Raw genomic sequence first — 24819 nt, 5'->3', positions numbered from 1 at the left:
CATTGCTGGCTGGGACCAGCTCCAGCTCCCCCGCAACTCTGAATAAGGAGAAGCTGTTCGTAAATAGATGAATAGGATTTCTTTCTATGCATAATGAGAAGGCAGTGTGGCAACAGTTGATGCTGCTTCACAGTTCTTGGGTTCATGTTTTGATTTTGGGGGGGTAGCTGTTTTCAAAGACGTGTCGGTCTAAAAGGTGTCGCTAAATTGTCTTGATGTTTGCATGCCTTGCAATGGATTGCTGTTCCACTGAGAGTTTAGCAGCAATGTGATGAAGTAGTTATGGGCAAACCTTATTAAAGATAATGGAAGTAGGAGGATAGGATGTTAAGTAGGAAGTAGGATGGAGGGAGGTATCGACGTCAGGACCCCAGTCCATCAGAGGTTCATTGCAAAGGCCGAAAGGCATGACCTTGAATCACCACAGCCCCTGGCCTGTTGAGAAAGCCGTCTTGGGCCACACGGCCGGCATCCGCTCAACCTGCCAGTAGCCACTTTCCAGATCCAAGGATGAGAACCAAGACAACCCAGAGAGCAGATCCAAGAACTCATCCGATGCAGCGGTAGGAATCTTTCTGGGTCAGAGCATTCATCTTTTAATAGTCCACGCAGAGTCTCCATCTGCTGTCTTTCTTTGCAAACAGCACTGCTGACGACTTCCACAGACTGTCAGACGGTTGTAGGATCTCAGCTCTCTCTCTCGCATCTCAGCTACGGTGCGCGCTGCGGCTATTCGCTTCAATGTCGCAGGGAGGTCGCTGTCAGATTGGCACTTCAATTCAGCAGGACTGGCTGGACCTCAACATCCAGGCCTGGATCCTTGGTTGGGACTCAGGTCGACATGATTAACCGATTGGTCGCTAATTCTTCCTTGTTTTGGCTGCAGAAACGCTTAGTCTCTCCCAGAGTTGACAGACATTCCAATTACACTCTTAAAGAACATGACACTAAGAAGTTCTTCCGGGTGCCCTTTATTAAGATTTTAAATAAATCGTGCCAGCTTTAAACATGCAATACAGAACTTTAAACGCATTTTGTGCTATTAAGGCCACTTGAACATACAAATGAGTGAAAAATGTTATTTACAACTAAAGATGAGCTTGACACCATTATCTTTTTAAACCAAGCCTGCTCTAAATGTTCCTTGAAAGTCAGCAAAACCTGAATCTTCCTCCAAGAACAAGAATGATTTAGAAATCAAAAACAGACATTTAGCCATTGTGTTTGAACAAAATACAAAAAACCTTTTAGCCAAGAACACAAATACCAGGTAGTATTATCCAGTATAGTACACAAAAGAACTGTGTTCACATGAATATTGCCAAAAGCCTATTATAATTTAAATGTAGGCATGTAACATGTCATTCCGGCAGCCTAGTAGGAGCGAATAGCAGGTGGAATGGAGGAGCACTCCTCCTCACTCAGAGAATGGTCAATCACTGGCCGGTATTCAAGAGTCACCTGAAACAGAGGTATGGAAGGGAAGTTATAGTAAAACTCAACGCAGCCAAGAACAACAATTTTACCCAGAAATAATCAATGTAAGGATAGACACATACTAGTCTGATATACATATACTAATTCTTTTAGCAGCCAGAAAGAAAATCGCAAGAAAATGGTGTACTAAAGAACCCCCAAGATCTGAACAATGGATCAGTGTTGTGAAGGAGATTCAAATTATGAAAAGAAAATCATTTTTTTTCCTCTTGTAGGCAAAGAGGTTTAGCAAATACTGGCAAGCCATGGATTAAAATTTATGACCCCATTGAGACCTGATTTTAATCTATGAAACAAGATCTTTCTCATCTTTTTGTGTGGATTATTAACCGTTTGCTGTGTTTTTACTAATTATATTGCCATATCTAACCTCACATCTGTGATGGCATAATGTAAATAGTTAATTATATCTAAAACCGAAACTCTAAAATGTTGCTGTCAGGGAGGGCGCACTTGTCCCTCAATCAGGCGCAGAACGTCTGGTTCAGGCAGTGCTGCCTGCGACGAGTTAAAAGATGAGCAGCTCTAAGGTACCGGGGGGTGGAACAAGTCTGCCTACGGTTCCTCATTCTCCCGTGTGCTGCTGCAGGGTTTGCAGTTGCAAGCCGAGATGTGAAAAAGTGCTTTATACATCTCATCTCCAAATTAATGAATTACCAGGCTTTGGAACCAGCACGTTTCCAGACCCATCAATTCCTTTTCTAACCACTTCATCCAATCCTAGGTTGCCAGGGCCAAACTCAGAAAGCAACAAGCGCAAGGAAGGACACCCCGGAATGGACACCAGTCCATCACAGGACACACATAGAACAGACACGTGCGCACACTCCCACCAGGACCAATATTCCCAGAAGCCATTTAACCTTCCAGTATGTCTTTAGACTGTGGGAGGAAACTGGAGCACCTGGAGGACACCCACATGAACACAAGGAGAAAGTGGAAGCTCCACACAGACAGCACTCCAGATTTGAACCTGGGGTCAATTCTGAACCCAGGCAGCAATATTACTTTACCTTCCCAGAGGAATCCACATATGACAAAGTGTGCTTTCTCCAGTGCTCACTGAATGGCTTCTTCTGCTGTCCTTGCAGTGGTTTCTTGTAGTCATACTCATCAATGCGGTCCTGAAAGTCAACATATACTTGTTAACAAAATGAGTAGTGATCACCCATCTCAATCAGAAAAATTAAACAATCACACAGTGATTGTTTTTCAAACATAGCATAGTCACACTGTTATCATTGCAACGCTGGAAATATCAAACTCATCCGTCAGTTATATGTAACTTATATTTTGTTAAATAGCATTTGCATACCTCTTCCCATTTAAGTAAAATGTGGTTCTATGTGTGTCTACATGTTTCTACAGAAGAAATTTCTCAGAATTGGAGCTCATATTAAGCCCTAAACCGTTTACTTCAGCACAAGAGAGGTCAAGATCAAGACCTGAGCCCTGTTCCAGAATGTGGTCTTGTTAATCCAACCAGGCCCTGTGGTGTCTGTGGGTATATATGGGATCTGGCAGCGTCCCCGTTGGCGGTCTGGTTCTGAAATACAGGCAGCGCACCTTGAAGTCTTCCCTGGCATGTGCCCCCCGGCTCTCCTCGCGAGCCTCAGCTGAGTTGATGGTCTGCAGCGCATTCAGCATGAGATTCTGCAGCTCCAGAGTCTCCACCAGATCCGTGTTCCACACAATGCCTGAGGACACAGAACACCCCCTCCGTCATTCAACCCAATCAGCAATGTCCCTCTAATGTCAAAGAAAAACTGCTTCTTGTTTAAATCCCACCATCTCTACACACCAACTCAGCAGCACGCTTTATTACACTGGGACTTAGGTTTATTATAAGCTCCATGGAATATGCCTAGTGTTCAGATATGGCTTCCTTGATTGATACAGTTACAGTATCTGTCACTGAGCTACAAAATATCGTCTCCCACATTTCTATACGCGTCTGTGCCCTGATGCATCAAGTCCAAATTTACTTGAAGGTAGGATCAGACTCTTACTCAAGCTGTATGATCTTTTCTAATGGCAGCTGATCTCTACTTTTGTCTGTAAAATGAAAATATAAACAGAGGTTCAGAAAGAACTTGTGTACAAATGTTGAAGGACATTTCCCTGGCCAAACTGTCTTTACATAAATTGAAATAGTGGACCATTTTAAACAAAACCTAGGGAAAACGAATATATTAGAGAGAAAAACACATTCTATAGATAATCAGATGTCTGAATATTTAAATCCTGTTCCCAGGACTGATGCTCAAGTAAACATTAGAAGTGTATATTGATGACGTAAATCTGAAAATCAAACCACTGGAGAAGGGATTTAAGTTAACTCTTCTAATCAATGCGGACAAAAGCTGGTAGAAATGGAAATAAAACAATGTTCCCAAAGCTCACCACCAGTAAATTGTCTAAAAAAACACCACATAGACCCTAAATTTCATCCCTCAAACAGCCATAACAGAGAGTCTCAAAGCTTCAGAATCAAAGAAAAGAAAACTAAAAAAGAAAATTATTTTAAACTGGATCTGTGACCACATCCAGAGCCAAGATAGAAAATCCACCAGCTATGGGTAACATTTCAACATGAAAGGATTCCTAAATTAGGACAAAAATCTATTAACTAGAAACTCAAAATGATTAACCTACATGAATTTTTTAATATTTAGTAAAGAATTACAGACATGAGCGTAACTGAGGTAGAACAGCAGATAATGTTGTAATATACTAAGCATCCAATAAAACTTCCTTTATAACTATTAAATTCACAAACATTCACTAGATAATTCATACTGAATAAAATGTGTTTAGGAGCAGGTATGCTGACTTTCTTGGTAAAATCATTACGCCAATTAACATTTTATCAATAAAGGATCTCGTGTGAAATTCACAAGCTAATAGTGTGTCTGCTGAATCAACTGCACATTTGCTGCATTTTGCAATGAATATTAGATGGTTTCAAACTCTCATCTGGCTACATAGTCTTGGCTCCATTTCAATCCCCATCTGGATAAATACTGATTCTATGTATTGTTGTGTTTATGTACCTATGACCTTATTCCTGTGGACACTGCACTCTCATTTGGTTAATTTTCATTAGGTTTCCTTTAAGGAGTAGAAATGGATCTGATGTAATCCACTAATGGATTTTTACTACTTTCTCAATTGCTGCTTCTGATGGGTGGCACTGCAGGTCTGAAATTGTTGTGTGGCACAGCTGAGTCCAAAATATAGTAAACAGTATATACAGTACATATGTGTAAGGCAAATTACAGTAGTATACCCAATTGTCCCCATGAAATTAATTGCTCTGTGAATCTGGATACTGCCTTAGCAAAGATTAGTTTTTGTTTGCCACGCTATGTGATGTTGTCTTGATTTTAAGCAGGAAAACCTACTAAACCTTCAAAAGGTTTCAAAAGTACAAGGCGGAATATTACATAATTATCATCTCCACATTGACAAACTTTTCTGTGCCATTTTTTGTACATCTAAGAGATTTCCTCATTGTCCTGAAGGGGAAACAGCAAAGGCTTTAATGGAAATATCAGCAATAAGTGGACAGCACTGTCTGGTACTTCAGCAGAGGTAAAACTAATCATCATACCAACAAAGGTATCAGAATATGAATGCCAAAGTTTAATCTAAGAAATAAAAAAAACAGGGCGAAAAGCGTATCTTTCCAGTAACGGAAGCCGAGAGAAGCGTTTAGCCTACATAATTCAACAAGCCCCTTGCAAAATGAAACATACCTCTGTCAAAGGTCTTGATGTCATCCATACTTTTGAAGACAGCATCCAGTTTCTCACAGCCTTCTTTGAGGACCGGGCCAGTACGGAACACTGCAGCATGAGCCTGCATTGTCTGAGCAAAGAGCACAGGCACAGACTTCACTCACACAGCAACCACAGGGCTAGGACGAGAACTACAGTTCATCCTCAACACAAAATTACTGCACCCTGGATTTTAACACGGATCCAGCAATGTCCTTAAGAAGAGCTTTCTTTTCTATAAGAAATTATATTGACTACATCTCATATTTGATATTGTAAGAAGAAAATTTATACATTTATAGTTTCAGAACCATATTACAAGCCCATTCCTGTCAAAAGGTATTCGTGGGATTTGTAATCTTAATTACATTTTGCCATGGTAATTCATAGTATTTAGCAACTAGTTCAATATCCTTTCTGAAGGCAGTGGTGCAACAACAATGACCTGTCAGCACACATTAGCAAAACTATTCTAATGTTTAACAATAACACTTCTTATTCAAAGACATTTTTTTAAAAAAGCTACTTGTAAAAATGGATGATCATGTTGATATTTTCATTTTTAGACTCTGTAGGGAAGCAATAAAAAAAAGTAAAATAAGCAATAAAAAAGGCAAACATTATTATATTTTACAGTGTTTTCATAAACCCTCATTTAGATAGTGCACAGGATTTTAGTCACACTCAATGCAAAAAAGATGTTGCTGCTTTAGTATTAGTTCTTAGAAGAGCTAATGGGTGCGTTCTAAAAATCAAAAGAATGTCCTGCACTGAAAAAGAGGCAAAAAGAACAGAAAAGAGAAGTGTTCTCTGAGTTTAACTCAGAATCCTGACAGGAGTTGAAAAAGTTCATTCCATAGACTTCTGATTTGAAAAACAAATCATTTCAACGAAAAAATATATTTCTCATTATTACAGCTACACACCTTTTGCATATTAAGCCTGATTTCCGAAGTTCTGGTGCTGCCATTTGCAAATCTCACTTTGTCAAGATTGGCCACAGACTCCTCTCCAGCATTTGGCTTGAGTGATGGAAGAGTTTCTCCTATAATAATCCAAAAATAAGACAGACTAATATACTTAATCACTACACATTTTAAGATTCTTGAATAATAATATGCTAAAAATGGATCTTTACTTAAATAAACATGTGTGAAAGAAGGCTGCAAGGTACAAAGTGTGAGAGCAGTAGATGAGGAGCAGATGAAGGTTCTTGTGTGAACCACACTGTCCAGAGAGCAATGAGGGATGACCTAGCATCCTCCATCACCTGACCAATGGGTCATGTGATACTTCAAGCCCAGAAGCTGAGGTTTCCAGGGTCAGTCAACACCTGCCCTATGAGAAGAGAGCAGATCCGCTGTTATGCACCTGTACCAGAAGAAGGAGGAGTTCCACCCAACCATGGAACTCGTGAATTTTGGGAAGGGTCAGAGCACTGAATTAAAAAGAAAGCTGGTATGAACCTTAGCTACTTGGCTATGTAGCTATGTTTCTAAAGGTTTGTTAAAGTTCAACTACAATTCGGAGGAGGGTTGGCAACAAAAGCAGCAGTGCTTTTACTTTACACCTGCATCTGTGTGCCTGTCTTTCCAAGACCCCCGTTATGGCGCCCCACACCTAGGTCTGACACACACAGTAATTCTTTAGTCATACCAGGCTTGCAAGTCTCAGCTATGGTCAGAGCACAGGCCCGACCAAACACCACCAGGTCTAGGAGAGAGTTTGCGCCCAGTCGGTTGGCTCCATGGACGGATGCACTGGCAGCTTCTCCACAAGCATAGAGTCCAGGGACAACCTTATCTTCGCCGTCCTTGTGAGTAATGACCTAAAACAGCAAGACCGTGCTTAGCCGTAAAGTAGACACTCAATACAATTTTTTTTAAAAAGCAGCTCCAGTTCACTTAACTCCCTAAAATGTGGATAAAAACTATCAACTACTGGGAAGCACATTTTGGGGTATTAAGTTTAAAAAGGAATTTTTACACATGGTGAACACAAACCAACACAACAGAGAAACTGAATTATGTTTCCATCTTCTGCTAACCTCAAGTTCCTACTGCAGCACATTTTTATTCTGCCTTCATTTTGCAAGAAGGGAAACTGGACAAGTGCTAGTGTAGATTATTCTACAGAAGGCGGTGACGGGAGTCTGTGGTGCCCACCTGGCCCTTGTAGTTGGTTGGGATTCCCCCCATGTTGTAGTGGACTGTAGGGAGGACAGGGATAGGCTCCTTAGTAACATCGACACCTGCAAAAATCATGGCTGTCTCAGAGATCCCCGGCAGGCGGGTGGCAAGCTGCTGCGGGGGGAGGTGGTGCAGCTGCAGGTACACGTGGTCCTTGTCAGGGCCACAGCCTCTGGAAGGACAAAGGCAGAGCGCAGAGATTTGTGAAGAGAGACGTACAGGAGGGACACATCATATCAAAAGGAGACCTCCGACACCTCCCATTGAAAACCATCATGGTGGATATGCCATATGTACACGTACATAGGGATTTGTATTTGCACTGCTCTCTCGGGACGTGCACGGTACGGTAGACATCACTTTCACATAATGCGCACAGTACATTACAAAGCATTAAATAGTAATATTGATTACAATACAACAAAACACAACAACATAAAATGGGTAGTACAGAACAATGAATACCAGAGCACTAAACACCTCTAACAGTTCTAAAACTGCAATAAAAGCAAGCAAACATTATGGTTTGTACAGACAGGTGTCACTATGTAACACTTACTACCATAATCTTTTACAGCAATGTTGCCATTTGCCAACTCTGCTGATCATCTTGAAATCTTATGTTGCTTTATTTAGTTTTCCATTATTTATTCGTACTTCAATTCTCTTCGTTAGCCTGAATCGGTCACTGCACTTCTTTTTCACCGAGGCTGACAGGCGAACATTATTGTGCAGATTATCATTGCATTTTTCATGCAGTCATTACTACTGTAAGGCTCTCTTAGCGGGGAAATATAATTAAATAAACTGCTTAGATTCCAGAAAAGGAATGGAGGGCTGGAAGTGCTAAGAATCAAGGCACTGCCACAAAAACTGCTACCATCAGCCCAAATGGCAGCACAGAGAAAAGGAGAAGGGTGGAGTTTCATGATGTGCATGGAAGCTTACTATGTATTCTCTCACAGAAACATACCATTGATTTAGCTGTACTTCAGTATTTGTTTTTTCAAGTCAAAATCAAGTTCAATCAAGTTTCCAAGTTTCAAGTTGAATCTCACTCTTTTTTGATCTAGTGCCACCATGCCATCTGCCTATAAAGAGTTTATAAAGCGTTTTAATAAGCTTTTCCAAAGCTTATATTCAGACATATGTGGGATTGCTATAGGAAGTTATTAGCAGTTAAATCAGCTGAATAACTGTAACTCGTCTAAGATCTCACCAAAAATGCATATTAAAAATATTTCAATGGTCTTATTTTTTCTGATACTTACCATGTGTTTAACTAGACTGTTTATAAAGTGTATGAACTGGGCCACATTAGCTCACCTATTTGAGAGTGAACTCCTGTTTCAAAGTCCACATAGGTGGGAGCAGCTAATTGAAAATAAAGAATTGGAGCTCTATATATTACGGCAGGCAGAAATTGATTAACCTGTGACAGAAATGAACATCTTCAAATGGCACGAAGGGCAGGAGCTCTCTCAACACTGAGATACAAACCTTCCTTCACGGATTTCGATTGTCATCGCCCGGGACACGACATCTCGGGAGGCCAGATCCTTCGCAACCGGGGCATAACGCTCCATGAATCTCTCCCCCTCGCTGTTGATGAGAATACCTCCCTCACCCCGGCAGCCCTCAGTGATCAGACACCCTGCTCCATAAATACCTACCGTTTTAACATGAAAAAAAAACACAGGGAGAGAAAAACAGTGAATTAAGAGGGGACAAAGCAAAATTATTCCAAAGAATGAAAAAACAACAACTAATTTAGTCTTCATTCAGAAGATTAACAGGAACCAAAGTAAAACACTATTCGTTTGTAAATCCATTCTGTTTGCCTAGTGGAAGCCAGATCCTATGAAGTGAGAAACGCACAGAGGAGATCATCCTCACCTGTAGGGTGGAACTGCACAAACTCCAAGTCCTGGCATGGCAAGCCAGCCCTGGTGACCATTGCATTGCCATCACCTGTGCTGGTGTGGGCCGAGGTGCAGCTGAAAAACGTTCGGCCATAGCCCCTGGGTAAAAGGAAGACAAAACCAAAAGGCTCAAACCTAAACTTCCCCGAACCAAACACTACGCACAAAACTGTCCCCTTGGCTATATTTTTGAAGATGGGTGCAGAATACATATCGCATAAAAATTAAAAGGGACTTTTTATTCCTGTGTAATTATGATAATAGACACAAGCCAATGATTTTCAGTGTTAAAGGCCTACATTCCTTTCAAATTTTGAGTGTACATTTTTTATTTGTACACAGGAGAGAAAAGAAATTAGTCATTTTCTATTTCTATTCTATTGTTCTATTTTTTCCTTCCTAGTTAGGAAAGCTTGAACCAGAGTCTTCTGCGTTATAGGCCTCAACCCGTGCTCTAAACAAGTACTGTACCTTCACTGGCTCAGCATCTCAGAAGCTTCACTTAAAAAAAAATATTTTCAGCAGCTTAACTGACTATTACTCAAGCCAGACGTAGTGAAAGGCACTGCAAAGATGTTGCTAGACCAAAAACATTATCGTCAGAGTTTGGACAGGTTTTTGCAATAATTGGAAAGGATGACTCCTTCAGTAGCTTTTAGGAGACTGCTGCAGTACGTACCCGGTGGCAATGACTGTGTTCTTCGCTCTCAAACGGTGAATTGATCCATCTTCCATGCAAAGAGCTATTACTCCCTTGCATTCTCCATTTTCCATAAGCAAATCCAAAGCAAAGTACTCCACAAAATAGCTGGTGTCATACCTTAGAGACTGGAAATAAAATCAGGTTTGAAGGCAGCACAGAGGCAGATTAAACAGAAAACATTCTCTATGAATGCCTTTTACTTATGCTTTTTCTTATGATCATGTTTCGTCCCTATTTAAGTGGTTCTCATTAAAACAGAATTTATACGACAAACTAATAGATTTTAATTGCATGTATCTTCTTCTTAGGCTTTTACAGCATTTAAAGACAGTAGAAGTGTTACTCAGTAGTTATCTCACTGAAAACAACACAGGGCAATGGTCTCTGACACCAGAGGAAAAAATAATCAAAATAGAACAGCAGGAAAAACGTCATCACTAAAATATGCCTACAGTATTGCATCTAACAGTGTGACAGGGCTTGTGAAGAACAATTTGTACCCCACTGCAATCCCACTGCCCATTGAGCAGCACCTACTATTCAATTGTGATTGTGTAGTTGCAGTTAAATTTAGATTGCTTTAGGAAGATAGCTGTGAGAGCAAGACAGGCTCTTACCCGACCATAGAGTGTGTGTAACAGCGAGTGCCCAGTCCTGTCCGCCACACAGCAGCACCTGTGAGCCTGTCCTCCCTTCCCAAACTGCAGACTCTGCCCCCCGAAAGCACGTTGGTAAATCCTCCCATCATCTGTTCTACTGAACGGCATCCCAAAATTTTCCAGCTAATCCAAAGGAAGCCAGAGAAACACATTCAGTTAAATCCTCACAACACACTACAATACCACGTTCACTTGCTTCACTACGGTAAGCACATTACTGTGTGCTATTGAAAAAAAACACCAACAATGCAAAATCAACAGACAATATTTATTATAATAAAAGACTATGTCAATTAGAAGTTAACTTAAATTAGAATCTTTCTACACATATACTAGAGTTTCCAAGGATTTTTAATGATGTAGCTGAATTATAAATAGTGATGATGTACTTGCTTATTCAGTAGAACTACAAGACATAACACAGCTTGACTCAGTGTTGGGATCCCCTCACAGATAGAGAATGTAGAGATTCAGCAGCCATTAAAACATCATGTGCTTGAACTGCCCAAACTATTCTATGATAAATAATGGATACAGCAGATGTTATGCAGAACCAAGCAACAGATACAGCAGGTGTTATGCAGAACCAATATACTTTACAGGGAGGTAATGAAAGTATTCTTCAAATAAAAAGAAACTCTAAACTAGACTTTACTTCCATTATCTTTAAAACCAAGATGTATCCATAGCTGCTTCATCGTATATAGGACTGCAGTGTGGTGGAGCTACACCCTCAGTGAAACATCAATAGAGCTTGGAAGCTTCTGTAAAGCTTCTGTAAATCTCTTCTGTAAAATGGAGCACTTCTGAGCTGCCCAAACCACCCATGCCCTGATGTCTCTACTGTTATGATTTCCAGGCAGAGTACAACCCCAAGTACTTCACCTCAATAACTGCAGCTGGGGCCTGTTCTGTCATGTAGTGGATGGCATCCTGATCTCCCAACCAATCTGATCCCTTTACAGTGTCATAGAAGTGCCACCTCCAGTCATCCTCTTCCATATTCCCCAGGGCTGCATTTATACCACCCTGGACAGGAGGAACAAATGACAACAGAGCAGGTGTCTCCAATCCTTGTCCTGGACAGGTCCAATCCAGCAGGTATTTTAATGTCACCATTACATCACAAATTTCTAAAGATATGGAACAATTCCAATAGACATGCAATTTGTTAAATTAGGTCATCTAGAAAACATTTAGAACTAAAATCTAAGCACTTTTCGTATCTCAAGGACTAGAGTTCTCTTTACTGGCTTTATTTATCTATAATTCACAGATGTTGCCAATCATCAATCACAGATAACACGTAAAACTAACTGGATCGGTCTCAACAGGACCAGGTTTGAAGGACTCTGCAATACAATCACTAAGATCTGTGTAAAGCAGAGAATTATGAACGTATTGTTATTAAACATAAAAAAACAATCCACAATTAAAAGAATGTGTGTACACTGTATGAAATAATTTAATCACCTTTCATTTATCTAAGCAACCCTCTCCTTGTGGCTGTAACATAAAAGCTCATGTTACTAGTAATGACTCTGCTTAGTCAATCGTGCCACACTTTACATAGTGCCGCCTTGGTATGAACCTTGGACTGCCAAAGCGCTTATCACAGGTAAATCTAGCTTTTAATAATAATTTATGACGCTAAAGTTCATAATGGAGTCACCACAGCTCACTGGGCCAGAGCACATTCTAATACTATGTGGACTAGTGAGCATGTGACGCTCATGTTTAGAAAATGCTAATTATTCCCTTTTCCCCCCAAAGCTGTACCTTCAAACTGGTATTCACTTGTAAAAATACATTTATAAATACATACAATAATAAATTTGACTAAATCTATTACCTTAAACTGGCTCAGAGGACCATTTAAAGGATTCATGTATGTTTTAAAAAGCCGAGTACCACTTGTGGATTGTACCTGAGCTGCTACTGTATGGGATCTTGTGGGAAAGAGCTTCGTCACGCAGGCAGTGTTGAAGCCAGCCTCCGACAAGCCAAAAGCAGCTCTCAGTCCGGCACCACCTGCTCCCACAACCACTGCGTCAAAGTCATGGTCTACCACTGGGTACTGAGTGGAGATCTGAAAAGAAGAAAAAAGTAAACCACCCAAATGCATTTGCTACGTATTCAAAAAAACTATGAACCATGCAACACCCTGCTATCTAGACTGTGCACAAGTTACATTCCATGGGACTGGTTAAAATAAAGCTTGTGCTGACTGGACTTGTCTTAGGAGATCACCTACTGATCAGGTACCATGAAGAGACCTCACAAGCTTAGATCAATCGTCAGGGAGACCTACAGCTGAACAACATGCACTGAGCCTGGAGAAATGTGACTGAAGTAACGTAACTAAAAAAAGAACTACATGACGACAGCAACAAAGAATTACTGCCACTTTTGTCTTCTTTATCAATGGACTAATTGCAATTTCACACCTTATTTTACATAGATAAACACTGCATTGGATTACACACATATAGTGCTAATTTAGAACCACATATTTAAAAACTTAGTTTTCTGCTACAGTGTGAAATAGGAGAAGAGATGATGAACTTACTGCATCGGAAACTTTAGCAGTTTTCTCCTTTTTCCCATAGACAGTGAAGTGAAACTTCCGAGAATTCCCTTGGTAAACTGCTGGGAGCTGGGGACAGAGTGAGAAGACTTTTCTATTAAGCAGCAGACTTGAAATGTCTTCAAGAAGGGAAACAAAATTAAAGAATCGAAAGACAGGATTAACTGGAATTTCACACATCTGTTAACACAATATTTTGTTCAACAGCTTTCCAAAGCCATGACAAGTTTAATCAAAACCACAGGCCTAGTTAATGATTACACCCACTGACAATACAACAAGCCATAAAAACGTCAAAAAACACAGTTAAATAAAGAGTACTGCAAATGTTTGAATTGGAATGGGTTATTTAAAAAAAAAAACACATTCTTAAAAAACAAAAACAGAAAAACTCATTAGTGATCTAAATCCTTAGAAAAATCTGTCAAAGATGTAATCTACAGTTTTCAGCTCTGCGGTCTAGACGGGCGATTGTGCACCTTTTCAAAAGTAAAGGCTGCAAAATAAAGGTCATGTTCGAAGACAAAACGTGAAAAAGGTACAACATAGCATACGATCTTAAATCTTAAAAGAAATGTGCCGAAACATAAATCCTTACAAAGAGGCCATAAAACTTCTGCGAACAAATTCAGTTTCTTGCGTCCTCTGGATAACAGTCCATCATAAAGTGGCAAATACTTAAACTGTTAAATGAAATGCTAAGCAGTTAATTGAAAATAAATAACAGAACTAAAAAATACTGCAAAGCCCAAATAAAAGCGCTTATCCATCCGTCCGAGTAGGCAAGAGTATTTGCGACAGTGTAGCACAGAAATACGACACTGTTTTGTAACGTTTTCACATTGACCTTCACTACTCAAAGACTTACATACCGCTTTAAAATGCTGGCTAACTAAAAATAAACATGAAAAATATCACGACACAAAAAATTTTATGAGACACCATGAAATACCCAATACAGCATTATTCGCTGCTCGACTCCTTTTAGAGGTGAGAAACAAAAAGGTTATTTAACCCACTGGCCACATAAAGAACTACTGCTTACACAACCGCGCCAGCAGCAGCAACTGAAACTCAGGCGGCTATGAAAAGACAGAGCTGTCCGCAAAACGTTAGCAACAGCAACACCGAATTAGTGTGCAGCACGATTAAAAGACAGACACTCACGGCTTTAGATGACACGACCCTCCTCGCAAAAAGACGTGAAGCAGCGCAGACCGCAGCCATGGCAGTCCAGACAGGATCAAGTGCTAATTACGCATGCGCAAATAGGCACTACGCGGAAGATTTCCGCCTCGCATTGGGACGTACCAAAATTAGAGCACGCCGGAGGGGGTACCCGCATTGAACCAAAATTACTTAACGAAAAGATTCTTACCATGAAATGAGTCTTTCTGACATCTGAAAAGGACTATTTTTAATAACAAAACTGCTTTGCTTAATAAGGTAATAATGTATGTTTTACTTGAAGATACGGCATGTAGTCATATGTTACCTCCCTATGTTTTTCTAACTGCGTCCGTAGAGAAAAAGTGTTGTGTAATGTTTGCAAGCAGTATAAAGTGGAAGCACTCCAGAGTAAGTTCAGTTCCAAGGTGAGTGGTTTTTCTTTAAGCTTTTGCACGTGTACGGATACATTTGCTGTACATCAGATATGAATTATTGATGAATGCAGCTATATAGTCAGATTGACCACATTATTTTAAAATGCACAGAAGCCACACACGTTCTCTGCACATGTATGTCCTCACAGAGTGTATACGTGTTTGATAGTGCCGTACTGTCCTGGTACAGTGAAATGAACATTATTTTCAACTTTCACGTTTGCACGTTTTCATAGCTAGTGAGTTAATAAAGTATATGTTTGTGTGACTTCATATACATACAGCACGCTGTGGATTTCGTATGCATGGCAAATAAGAGCTCTTGTGGAAAGTAGCTTTTCACAATGTTGATACCAATGTCATCAGATTAATTTGGTGCGGTTACATCTGCTTAACCTGTAGAAGAGTGTGAACTGCACTTGGGTGCATCACGTACCGCCGCTAGCAGTATTTCAGGAAGCGAACTGAACACTCCTCGCATCCAAATGACAGATCTTGTCGTGCGTAAACACAGGACCGCAAGGAAGCTAAAGTTTCCTCGATGATGACTGATAAATTAATATTATTATAGAGTGGCAAACCGCAGTTACAGGGTACACGCAGGATGCCGAAGTCCTCGGCGTTCTCTAGTGACCCAGTCCAGATCAATTCTGGGAGGATGGGATTTCTGGGCTACAGAGACCTCATGTCGTCCTCTGTACTATTCAGTGCCTCTGTGCTCTTGTCTCTAGCTCGTCTCCATGAACAATCTGAATGACCCTCCGGGATGGAATATCCAACCAGACCAGAGGGGGGACGGGGGTGGGAACAAGTGGAATTATGCCCTTCTGGTGCCAATGCTTGGCCTGGCTGCCTTTAGTAAGTATTCAGTACTTGTGTGAAAGAGAATGCCAAAAACATTGCAGGATGCAATAAAGTTCATTGCTGTGAATTTCAGGTTTGTCTACAGTTTTTTCACACAGTTTGCTTTGACAGCCTTATTACGCATTGTCGATGTATTACTGACTTGAAAAACTGACTTCGTGGTGAACAGTTTCTAAATGTCCAGGATCAGCTGTATTCCATAGATGCCTCTTATAGCAGGGGAATGCATTATTGAAAATAGGGGGTTTCAGATATTACGGGTCCGAGCGAATACAAACATGGGATCGTCGTACCTGCAAATTATTTCAGTGCTTTCTCGTTACCTCCATTTATTTAAACTAAGAAGAATTGACTTAGTATTAGAAACAAAATTAAATAACCTCTTCTAATGCATCTTATTTGTAACTGAAACAAAGTTTAAGTACGTTAATGATCATTTAAACTACCGGTTGCGCCGCTACATAAGACGAATTCTACACATTTTCCTACATCATTTTAAGAAACTCGAACACTACATATAATGTATGTTATAGAGTAATGACTTCTGGGGATTTTACAAGAATTAAATATTATTTACAGCAAATAAACTGTTACCAACCTGTAAATAAAGAATATTGGGAGGAGATGGTTAGTCTCAGTGGTTTCCTTATCCCCGTTTATTTAAACGAGGAGCGCGAGCCGGTAACAGCTCCGAGTTCGTCCTCCTGACCGAAAGCGCCCGGTCTCGTGCCGCCCTGTAGCAGATGAAAGAGATGGACACATTCGCTGAAACCCTGTCTGGGCTGGAGTCTTCTTCATGTCTTTTTCTTCTTCTTCTTCTTCTTCTTTTTGACAGCCTTAGTCCCAGACTGTCCTGGGGTCAGCTGCTTTGGTTGCTCTACTCCACTTGTCTCTGTCGAGCACATCTTCCTCACTCACTTCACATACCTCCATATCTTTTCTCACACAATCCATCCATCTCTTTCTAGGCCTGCCTCTTCCTCTGTTACCTTCCACCTCAAATTCCATTACCCTCTTTGTTACTTCCTCAACATCCCTCCTCATGATATGTCCATACCACCGTAACCTCGCCTCTCCCATCTTCTCAACCACATCCACCACCCTACATCGTCTACGGATTTCTTCATTTCTGATCTTATCCTTCATTGAAATCTGCAGAATCCATCTCAACTCATTTCAGTTCTTCTCATCAAGTTCTCTTCCCTCTTTCCAACTGCCAAGCATTCAGCTCCATATAGTAGTACAGGTCTAATCACAGTCTTGTACATTTTGCACTTTAACTTTCTAGGAATTTTCCTGTCACAGATTATTCTTCATGTGCATGCAGTAATTGACATTCAATTCTTTCTAGTAAAATACCACTCATCATTATGGGAGCTGCAGACATTTTACTTTGCCTTTGCCTTCGACTGTAACCTTTCCAGCTTTGTATGAGCGAATCATCCATCCAGCCATTGTTCTAACACCACATGAACCAGTTCAGGGTCGCGGGGTGGGGGAGCCGTTCCCAGCATGCAACGGGCACAAGGCAGGATACGCTCTGGGCGGGACGCCAGTCCATCTCGAGGCAGACACCAATACAAACGCCCCAGGGCCAGTTTTCCTAGAAGTGAATCAATCTGAATGAGGAACTGAGCCCGGGACCCCATAGTGCCACTGTGCTGCTCCTCAGAATATCAAATCCTCACAACATGCGCTTGTTAACGCTGCCTTTTAACAGTACATGATAATATTATTATCTCCACACCCGAAATGTTGTTTCTTTACTCTCTTTTAAACGTGGAATAAACCTTTACTTGTTCCTTTGCAGCCTACGCATGCTGACGCACCTACTTGAACTAATATTATTATTATTGTTAATTATTATTCTTACTGTTTTGTTCAGTATTGATTCGAGCCAGGTTGCCATTGCACAGCAAAAAAGGCCATTGTACCTCAACTGGTTTGTCCGGTTTAATAAATGATTTATTATTAGTATGAATCGTTAGTGATTGCACTGTATTTATAAGCTTTGCTGTTCGCCGTGACAGTGGGGGGTGTCTATGTGGTAGGTAGCCCCACATTTTCTTGCCTGGGGCCAACCTGATCAAGAGACGAATGGGTTTTGTCAAAGCTTGTGAAAGTTCAGGTGCTGTTCCTGTAAAGACGTGCCAGTCGCGTTCTCTCCCAGGGTGGATCTGGACCCGAGAGTCCCAGAGGGAGATCGGAGAGGCGAAAGAGAGACACGACGAGGCCCTGAAGTCCGCCGCGGCCAATCTGGAGATGAAGTACAAGGACGCGCTCGGGGAGAGCCGGCGGTCGGCGGCTCTCCTGGAGGTGGAGCTGGAGAAGGAGCGCCACCGGGTGCAGGGCTACAGGCGGGCCCTGGTGTCCCAGAGCCAGCAGCTGCTGGAGGAGAGGGGGCGGCTGCGGCGGGAGCGCGAGGGCCTGGAGGCCGAGAGGAGGCAGCTCGCCCGCGCAGGCGCCGCGGGGGTGCAGTACCGCGCGGCGCTGGAGAGGGAGAGGGAGTGGCAGGGCAGGGCCGCGCTGCTGCTGGAGGAGCTGGAGGCGGCGCTGGTCGAGAGGCAGGACGCGTACTGCAGCGTCCTGCTGCCCCGCGACCGGCGGCTGGAGGTGGAGAAGAACCTGCTCGTCAAAGCCGCCACGGACCCGATCGCCGCCGAGCTGAAACTGGAAGCCGGTCTCCGAGACATTTTCAGGCACGACAGGCACTGTGCGGACTGGCTGAATACGGATAAGCGCAGGAACGGCAGGTTGATGTGGCTTTACCTGAAGTACTGGGAACTGCAGGTCCAGCTCCAGAAGTTCAAGAAAGTGGAGGATTCTCTTTTGGGATCGCAGTCTAACCTCGAGTGACGTTGCAGCGATGCGATGAGAAGGGAGAAACACTGATAGGCACGTACTGTAGATCACCGTTTTCCTTTGCACTACTGTAAAGTCTTGAAAAAGATCTATTGGGGGGAGGTTTGGTGTCACAGTCTGCTACTTTATAGAGACAGAAGGTCAAATCTCGTGAAAGAGCAATGCTTTGTACTTGCCTAGAAATCACGGAAATAATTGTTTTATTCATGCGTGGTTAAGTTAAAAACAGAACCCAAATGAAATGAACGAATTTGAGGTCAGATAAAGATTATAACTGCAAGTAAAGCCAGTTCCAATTAGATCACTCTCATAATAACACCTCTGTTAACTGTTGTTTTATGCCGGCAGGACCTTAGCTGCCAGACAACGTTTGTTGCAATACCATCCCTAGTATCGCAAATGTTTTTATCAAATTGAACTGCTTAAACTATGTTTAAAAAGTTGGGCTTTGATGTGCATGGCTGAAATTAAGCTATAATAATTAAGAAGGCAATTCATGACAGGCTGGAAGCCGTGAAATAAGTGCACCTGGAATGATCATTTCCGAAGAAACCCCAGAAAAGGAACTCTTGTCCTGCAGCACCTTCTTCAATTCACGATTTCGACCACTAGGTGTCAGTATAAAGTGACGTTCTCATTACCATATTTGAAGTCGGCTGGGATATTCTACTATAATTTGATGTTCCCATTTTCACTGGTTTAACCAGGGTACCTGTATTGCATAGGACAGCTCCTTCTGTACTATGTAATGTTTGTTTTAATGTAAAGCTTGTACAGTAACGCTTTGAAAAGTGGAAAAAATGAACTCTGAACTAATTGTATTCCTGCACCTTTTGCAAGGTCAACTGTTTTAAGTTATCCAGTGTGCAAAGTGCTAGAACCTATCTTCAGTTAAACAGAGTATATTGGAGAGATTCTTCATAGATCTGGTTCCATTAACTTTTAAGATGTTCCTGCTTTGTTTCAGTTGTACTGTTCTGTGTTTTGTGACTTATGAGGATACTTGTTTTTTGATCGTCTTTTTCCAGTGTGATAAAATATCCTCAGGATGCACTATTCTCCTTGTGTTGTGATGACATGTACGTATGCATATACTTTGGCTTGTACAATACACATGGTGACTTGCTAGTCTGAATAAAGGTAAAATGGGGAAAGAAGCAATTTTAAAAGTGGTAGATTATCTGGTAGACATAACTTCTGAAAGTGTAATGGCCTTTGCATTGGACTTGTATGGAAATCAGCAGATGCATGATAGTCGTTGAACCTGCTGCACACCCTCAATGTACAGCACTGTAAAACTATCCTGTCTTTTTTCAGATGTAATATATACAGTAAATCCTTGTCATGCAATTGTGACCAATCATAGTCAGTGATGTCCGTGATGAGGGTGTCGAATAAGGAGGAGGGATTTAGGAAAATAATCGGGATATTATTTAAAAATAAGAGGGAACAGTTGCCATGCCTGTAGTTTTCAAGATTATAGGTAATCTAACAAGGTATATGTGGCTCAGGGACATGTCAACTGTATCTGATGCACTCATACAGTGAATACTCATGCTAATATCCTCATCTTATCAATGAGGATTTTCTGTGTTGTATAACCACTTGTTTTAAACACACAATTCCTAATGCTCTGAGGTTGAAGTCTCCAATCCTAGTACTAGAGGGCCAGTGTGTCTGTGGGATTTCCAGATCTCTTTAAAGCAGCAGCATGTTAAGAGATGTGAGAAGCTGTTAATGAGCTGACTTATGTTAAGTGCTCAGTTCGACTGAAAGTTTCCTGACACACTGGCCCTCCAGGACCAGGACCTAGACCAGAGGTTAGAAACTGGCAGGTACTGAACATGCTGAGTGTGTAGGACCAGAAAAGCACAGCAGACGCGTGTATATATGGTCTGTTGAAATTGATTTTATTAAATTCAACTGAAAAATTAACATTAATCAAAATTAATGTGGGCTACTAAGGCCAACACCAACAGAGATTAGCTACAGACTCAGTCATGATACGTTACTGAACATAACTGAAAGTACTCCTTTGAATGACGTGGTGACTGCCCAAGTTGGCCAATTAATTAATCAATTGTCAGGCATTCTTCATCCTTTCATACCCCTTAATCAGCTAATTAGCCCAGTACAGGTCGTCATCACACGAGACTCCAGTCTAGTGAAAGTTTGTCACTGTCTCGCATACAGTGTATCATAACAGAAGTACTTCATCAAACCCATTTTTTTCCTTCAATGTGGCACAACATTGTCATATTTTGTTTTTGACTTCAGAAAGGCCTACTCTGCCCAGTACATCCATCATTATGTGAAATGAATACACTGGATTGCACACACTTCATCCTCGAAAACTCTTTCGGAACACTTGCGCAACACCCTCTACATGTATTAATATATTTTGGGATAGTTTTTGAAGATATTCAGTTATGCCTATGCTATATTTGGAATCAGATTATGTCAGTGAACATGATACCATCTAACATTGTCCAAGTTCATTCAGCAATGGGACTGCTAGTTAAGTTCAGAGGGGACGGACCCACTACACCCACCACTGAACAGCAGCCCCCACCTGTGTGACACAAGGCAGACATGCTACAGCGGCAGCCCCACTGCCCAGCAGATCAGGCAGATCTCTGAGAAACTGCTTCACCTGTTGAATTAAGGCAGATGTGTCAGAAAAGATCCACAAGCCCAGAGTGGAATTTATCCAGGATTAACACCCCACTGCTTTGAATAGTGCCTCGGGATCATTAATGGCCAAGAAGTTCAGATCTCAGTTTTACCCTTTCATCTGAAGTACAGAGTGTAGTGCTACTGTAGATAAATAAGCATTTTAATTAGCCTGCTTGCTGAGAGATTAATACAGTGAAATGTTTACAGTGTTAACATTCTCTGTAATTGATTTGTAGAGACAAGGGTCTAATGTCCTTAACATTTTCTAATTTTCTTTAACTCAACTCCTTTCCTAGGACAAATATACAAAAACATGATCACATTTTTTGTCCCATGTTAAGACATTAAGACATGTTAAGACATTATACATTAGATATTATTAGAATGAGTTCTGTTCTCTGTTGTGTCCGTGTTCTTATCGTGTGAGTTTGTGTTTTTATCTACTTTATGTTGTTATTTTGCTCTTTATTTCACCCAGAAGTAAAAGCTTTTAAACACATTTCCCGATGCAAAAATGTGAATTGTGGTGGAAATGTACAAGTTAATGTTACAAGTGAGTGTCGCAGCACTGCAAGGAGCTTTGAGAAATATTTTCCGAATCTATTTATACTGCAACAGTTATGTAAGCAGAAACATTATACAACTGAGTTAAGTTAGAGAATATGTTTGTCATGTAAATGCACTCTTGTAAACTTTTATTCCATGCTGAAAAGAAAAGAAAGGAAACAACGTTTCGGGTGTGAGCACTTCGGCTCACACCCAAAGAGTGATTCCTTTCTTCTCTTTTCAGCATGAAATAAACCTTTACTTGTTCCTTTGCAGCCTACGCATGCTGACGCAGCTCCCTACTTGAACTACTCTTGTAAACATGTTCGCTAAGATCTACAGAATCAATACATCTCACTAGCACGTGCTTTTTAACCCTTTTATCCTTTACCTCCATGACTCCAGGGTGAAAGTTTATTTTAGTGTTTTATTTTTACAGTTAAACCCTTAGCTTCTCTGCACAGCCTGCACATTTTGAGGAGAAATTAGATTTGAGGCTCTAAAGTCTAACTGCGTAGGCTGGATCATTTTGGGCATGTCTTTCTTAATCTCAGAAATCTCTCTTCGTTTGGTACTGAGGCCGCTCGACAACGCCTTCTCGAACTCCATGATGGCTTTGAGTTCTTCTGGGGTTGGAGTGCGGTGGTGCTCTTTCTTAGCCTTGCTGGGCACAAACATGGGAACAGGGAGGACGTTCTTGTAGGGAAGCTGGTATTCCTTCATTTTCTCCCCCAGTATGCCCAACTTTATCTTCTGGTTGGGGGATCTCTGCACCAGAAAATGAGCCACTTGCTTCTTCTCATAGCTCTCCTTTCGCGAAGTGTTTTGCTCGAACAGCGTTGTCCTGAGAGTGGATTACAACAGTTTGTTAGAAGCACGTAAAAAAAAAAAAAAATTAGCTTGTTTTATTTGAGCTCATCCATCCATTTTCGAAACCGCTCCATCCACTATAGGGTCACTGAGGAGCCGGAGCCTATCCCAGCAAGCAACGGGAGCAAGGCAGGATACACCCTGGACAGGATTCCAGTCCATCACAGGCTGCACACACACTGACACCAGGAATTTCGTTTTCCCCAGAAACCAATCAACCTACCAGTATGTGTTTGGACTGCGGGAGGAAACTAGAGCACCCAGCAAAAACCGCCGCAAATGGGGAGAACATACAAACTCCATGCAGATAGCACCCCAGGTCCAGAATCGAACCCAGGGCCCCAGCACTGCAAGGCAACATTGTTAACCACTGCGCCATCATGCAGTCCTTGTTTGAGCCTGTTATGGGCAAAATGTATTGAATTTAGGGGTTATGGGTGAAATACAAATGTTACATTGAAGTCCTGAAAATGACATACTGATTGCGATTCCTGTGGTGGTCTAAGGTTGTTAAGTTAGCAGGATATAAGTAAGCTTACAGTATGAGCTGGAGTGTGAGTGAGTAGCAGTGTTACAAGGCTCTGAACAACTATATGAGCTATGTAAAAAAACAAACTAGCCAAAGGAAACCTAGCATTTTATAACTGCAGATCATTTCAGCTTTGATGTTAGCGATCTGATACAGACCTCCAATTTCCTTTTCTTATTTTAACTTAGAACTGTCTTACAAACAAGTTGGGATTCATTGTTTTTTTGTCTGTGTCACTGTCATCATTATCACCCATCTCTCTGTTCTTTATGTCACTCGCAGTTCCTAACAGTTCTTAATCAGGTTTTAAAAAAGCTTATTTTGTAACAAAATACAAACTTTAAGGTCACGATAATATGCAAACACAAAAGAGCTCCCCAGGTACCCTGATACACATATTTTCTACTCATTACATATTAAACCTTTTTGGCTAGGGTTAGGTCTGGTACTTACTTTTCCTGAGGTCTTGTTTCCATATCCAGATCCAGCCATGTTGATTGATAAAATTCCTTCTTCCTGACATTGTCTTCCTTCACATCACAATAGGCGTTGAAGAGATAAGGGATATCCTTTGCAGCATGGGAAGGCATGTTGGGGAAAGCAGGCTTCTCAGATGTTATGGATAACTGTTTTATGCAGGCTGCGTGTTTGCTTCTGTTAAATGACAGTTTTCTCGGCACGGTCACGGGCCTCTTAAATAATGTTTGGTCTCTATTTTAGTTGCAGTGCATCACTGCAAATGTGTTCATCATGTCAGGTGCCAAAATATCTTGTGTGACCAGTGGGAAAAGAGACTGACTAATCCCACATCCATGTAATGATATTCATTACACAGAAGAGGCCAGAGGTCACGTGTGCCACTGACTGACACATGATGCCTTTTTATTTACTGCCACTGAACACAGCTTTAAATATTTCAGAAATGTTAATGGTAAACAATGAAGGAAAAGTGTAGGCATATTTTCTGTGCTTGTATCTACTACAACATTGGTCATGAAGGTGTAACAAACATAATCCTTTTGTAGGACTGGAAGAAAGATCATCGAGCCCATTCAGCTCGTTTGGTTGCTGGTAGCTAATTGATTTGTGGATCTCATCCTGGCATATCCTGAAATATGCAAGGGTACTGGCTTCAACAGTATGGCTGAGTTACTTGTTTCAGACACCCACAATCTTTGGTGTAAGATGATGTATGTTACAAGGTGTACAGATGAAAAGAAAACATACTGTAAACCAAGTTTACTAAATACAGGAACACTATTCAGATCAAACAGAAGGAAAAGCTGGTGTATAAAAATAGACCTTTGTCCACGATGGGAGAACATTACAATATTTGAGCATAGCAAAAGAAAAGAATGGATGTCCTCAATGTTTTGAGTTAGGAATGGAGAGCACACCAGAATTCATTGGCTGAGTTTTTGTGGTACAGTATGTGAAAAATACGTAACTGGATAAGCAGGAGATATACCATCCAAGGGGTTTGAATACAAGTGGGAGTTGGGCAGCATTTTCCCACTGAATGATCTTATTTC

At 41.2% G+C, this 24819-nt stretch overlaps 3 protein-coding genes across 3 annotated transcripts; 1 reads left to right on the top strand and 2 right to left on the bottom strand.

Annotated features, from left to right (window-relative positions):
- Positions 1 to 955: 955 nt before the first annotated feature.
- On the bottom strand, positions 956 to 14654 carry sdha (succinate dehydrogenase complex, subunit A, flavoprotein (Fp)). Its single transcript, XM_088600931.1, has 15 exons — positions 14504 to 14654; positions 13319 to 13405; positions 12677 to 12838; positions 11635 to 11778; positions 10708 to 10872; positions 10067 to 10215; positions 9362 to 9486; positions 8966 to 9134; positions 7442 to 7637; positions 6933 to 7104; positions 6203 to 6321; positions 5256 to 5367; positions 3064 to 3194; positions 2511 to 2621; positions 956 to 1461 (listed from the first exon to the last, which is right to left on the bottom strand). Exons 1-15 carry the CDS (start codon positions 14561 to 14563, stop codon positions 1375 to 1377), a joined length of 1989 nt encoding a protein of 662 aa, XP_088457057.1. The 5' UTR covers positions 14564 to 14654; the 3' UTR covers positions 956 to 1374.
- Positions 14655 to 14773: 119 nt separating this feature from the next.
- ccdc127a (coiled-coil domain containing 127a) lies at positions 14774 to 19823 on the top strand. Its single transcript, XM_088600938.1, has 3 exons — positions 14774 to 14931; positions 15672 to 15798; positions 17975 to 19823. Exons 2-3 carry the CDS (start codon positions 15681 to 15683, stop codon positions 18658 to 18660), a joined length of 804 nt encoding a protein of 267 aa, XP_088457064.1. The 5' UTR covers positions 14774 to 14931; positions 15672 to 15680; the 3' UTR covers positions 18661 to 19823.
- A 732-nt stretch (positions 19824 to 20555) lies between these two features.
- LOC148651076 (telethonin) lies at positions 20556 to 23977 on the bottom strand. Its single transcript, XM_088600939.1, has 2 exons — positions 23741 to 23977; positions 20556 to 22732 (listed from the first exon to the last, which is right to left on the bottom strand). Exons 1-2 carry the CDS (start codon positions 23875 to 23877, stop codon positions 22336 to 22338), a joined length of 534 nt encoding a protein of 177 aa, XP_088457065.1. The 5' UTR covers positions 23878 to 23977; the 3' UTR covers positions 20556 to 22335.
- Between the last annotated feature and the right edge of the window lie 842 nt (positions 23978 to 24819).

Source organism: Lepisosteus platostomus, chromosome 12 (genome assembly GCF_059453375.1).
Source record: "Lepisosteus platostomus isolate fLepPlt1 chromosome 12, fLepPlt1.hap1, whole genome shotgun sequence".
Classification (NCBI taxonomy): Eukaryota; Metazoa; Chordata; class Actinopteri; order Semionotiformes; family Lepisosteidae; genus Lepisosteus; species Lepisosteus platostomus.
Note: the sequence above shows the minus strand (reverse complement) of the source record. Positions and strands in the feature narration are given on the sequence as shown.